Source organism: Oratosquilla oratoria, chromosome 20, assembly GCF_046742065.1.
Source record: "Oratosquilla oratoria isolate Oo_2021 chromosome 20, ASM4674206v1, whole genome shotgun sequence".
In the NCBI taxonomy this organism is placed as follows: domain Eukaryota; kingdom Metazoa; phylum Arthropoda; class Malacostraca; order Stomatopoda; family Squillidae; genus Oratosquilla; species Oratosquilla oratoria.
The window spans coordinates 38,223,791-38,226,290 of record NC_134796.1 but is presented as its reverse complement, the minus strand read 5'-3'; the positions used below and the strand labels follow the sequence as shown (position 1 = coordinate 38,226,290).

Here is a 2,500-nt window from a genome sequence, read left to right as displayed (position 1 = left end):
TTGAGCACTTCTATAAATCTTTCTGGCAAGAAACTTTGAGCTCTTGTCTCCATTAAGTTAATGTTTGAACGTTTCTGTGTCACAGAACTAAAGTAAAAGAACAAGAACACCATCCGCCGGTTATCCGCCGTCCTCGTGTGAAGAGAGAGAGAGAGAGAGAGAAGTGTTTTTTGGGGACAATATTACTCTGAGTAGGCGGGACAAATTGAGACAATATAAAGTTGATAAAGGGCTTGACCAAGGTACACAGTCCAAAATGATCAATCCCTGATGGGTTTAATGAAGTGATTAGTTAGTAATCTAGCTGACCAATTGGTAATCAAGAATAGCCTGTAGGTGTTTTTTCTTGTTCTCTAATTATTTTTCGAATTAAGAGAAAAGGAAGCATTTTTGAAGGAAAGAAGCATTAAACATACTATTTGACTAAAACCGCAGAAGAATGTATACCAATTTTTTCCCTATTCTTTAAATTGACTGACAAAATTAGCACAATTTCTTAGACAAAACCTCTCGGTAAAGATGCATCAATCTAAGAATAAAAAATAAATAAATAAATAGATTCACCATTCCTTAAGCGGTTGATAACAGTGCTATTCCACAAAACCATAAATTTCGTTTCTTTTCTTAGTCTTATTCAGGTTTTGTCCGCTCTACGAGGTGGATAGGCATGAATGCCATTTTATGCTATCTTTGGCATCACGTGCTAAATTTCCTCCTGAGTTCGAGCCGCCAATTTATTCCCACTGAAGGAACATTGATTATAGATTTATGTCTCAACTTCAAAAAGAAGAAAGGTCATTCTGAGGGCAAATTCCTCAGGAATCCTTGTACAATTAACATTGATTGACAAAGAAATTCGAGTATGAAATAGAATTATCACAGGCAGATTAATTTGTCAAAAGAATACGCTCACTACAATTTCAGAGATTTCAATGCAGAGCAATGGAAACGACATCTCTGTTATCGTCAATGAAATACAATCAGGGTCTAGACACTTTTTTGACTGTAACATTCAGTGATTTTATACCAAAACCTTGAAATCTCCATCGCCACTGCCCGCTTTCCTTTCCTTGAAAGAAAACGGAAAATGCGAATCATTCTGACAAGAAAAGGAAAACATGGCTTAGCTTCAAAACGACAAATCTCTTGTCAGCAAAAGTTCAAGTCAACAAGACGTCACCTGGATGGTCATGTAAGCCCAAAGACGCTCGAGTATGTTATCGCTCCCTGGTGGTGGGGTTGTGATAGAAGTCCGCGATACAGGTAACTGCACCGAGCCTTTTTTGCCTTGGCCAGTTACTTTAGGGTCGATGGAAGTCACCCCAGGAAGAAGCTTCCCTGTCACCACAACCTGCAACAATGAAAACAAATAAACAGACAAAACCAAAATGAGAAAAATCATCTATACAGTTTGTTAAATTATATATATATATATATATATATATATATATATATATTTTATATAAATATACATATATAGCAGTTTCATGCAGTTGATGCGATGATGTCGCTGTTGTGACAATCGCTCTTATAATAAAATCGCTATCATGTGGTCGCTGTTGTGATAATCGCTGTTTTAAAAGAGTCGCTGTTGTGAAGTCGCTCTATTGACAGTCGCTGTTATTACAGTCGCTATTCGGAACCCGAGCCGTATATATATATGTATATATATATGTATATATATGTATATATATACATATATATATGTATATATATACATATATATATATATACCTATCCATCTGTCTCTACCTCACTTTTTAACTTTCACTCTTTCTCATTATGTCTCGGTCGATCTTTCATTTTCTCAATCTTTCTTCGTTCTCTTACTCTCTCGCTCTGTTTTACACTAACTGACAATTGTTCATCGTTTAAGTCTCCCTGGTGTTCAATATCACCTCGTTTTCACCAGGAGACCCTCAGCTCTGTGCCCTCGCTCACTCACTCACCTCGTCTCCCACGTAGTAAATTGGGCGACCTGAATGCACGAGAGAGTCGTTCACGACGCTCGCGTTGTCGTAGTCCAAGTCCAGGTCATACAGCAGAGGCTTCGAGATCTCGTCGTAGAATCCCGTCAGTTGATCCGCGGGACTCGAGTGTTCGTAGATTTGACGAGCAAAACCTCGGTTGTCCGAGCTGATCTTCCGCAAGAACCTGGAATGAGAACCGGAGGAAATGGACATAACATAAGAACGTAAGAATAAAGGAGACTGCAAGAGACCATAAGGCCTACACTAGGCAGCCTCGTATCCGTCACCACCTGTCATCCCCATCCATAAAGTTGTCTAATCGTTTTTTAACACAACTGATATTTTCAGCGCTTACTACATGGTTACTGAGTTTATTCCATTCATCGACCACCCTATTAGTAAACCAATTCTTGCCTATTTCCTTCTTAAAGGAGAGGTACCCAGGTAGTATTGTTGAGACTAAGTCCGTCAGTTTTGCCCAATGTGCTATGGGGACTTGTGGGCCAGGTAAGAGTCTCTACTTGGAATCG

The 2,500-nt window shown here is 38.9% G+C and overlaps 1 protein-coding gene and 1 long non-coding RNA gene across 2 annotated transcripts in view; one reads left to right on the top strand and one right to left on the bottom strand.

Annotated features, from left to right (window-relative positions):
* The window catches only part of LOC143036474 (uncharacterized), a 1,207-nt gene extending 761 nt beyond the window's left edge, over positions 1-446 (top strand). Inside the window, exon 2 of the long non-coding RNA XR_012967361.1 lies at positions 1-446. This exon is cut by the window's left edge and continues 95 nt beyond it. This is a non-coding gene — a long non-coding RNA (uncharacterized LOC143036474).
* Positions 1-2,500, bottom strand: part of LOC143036467 (inter-alpha-trypsin inhibitor heavy chain H3-like) — a 50,906-nt gene that overhangs the window by 11,904 nt on the left and 36,502 nt on the right. Inside the window, exons 11-12 of the mRNA XM_076203855.1 lie at positions 1,950-2,154; positions 1,181-1,351 (exon numbers count right to left, since the gene is read on the bottom strand). Coding sequence (XP_076059970.1) covers positions 1,181-1,351; positions 1,950-2,154 — 376 coding nt within the window. The remainder of the gene's footprint in view (positions 1-1,180; positions 1,352-1,949; positions 2,155-2,500) is intronic.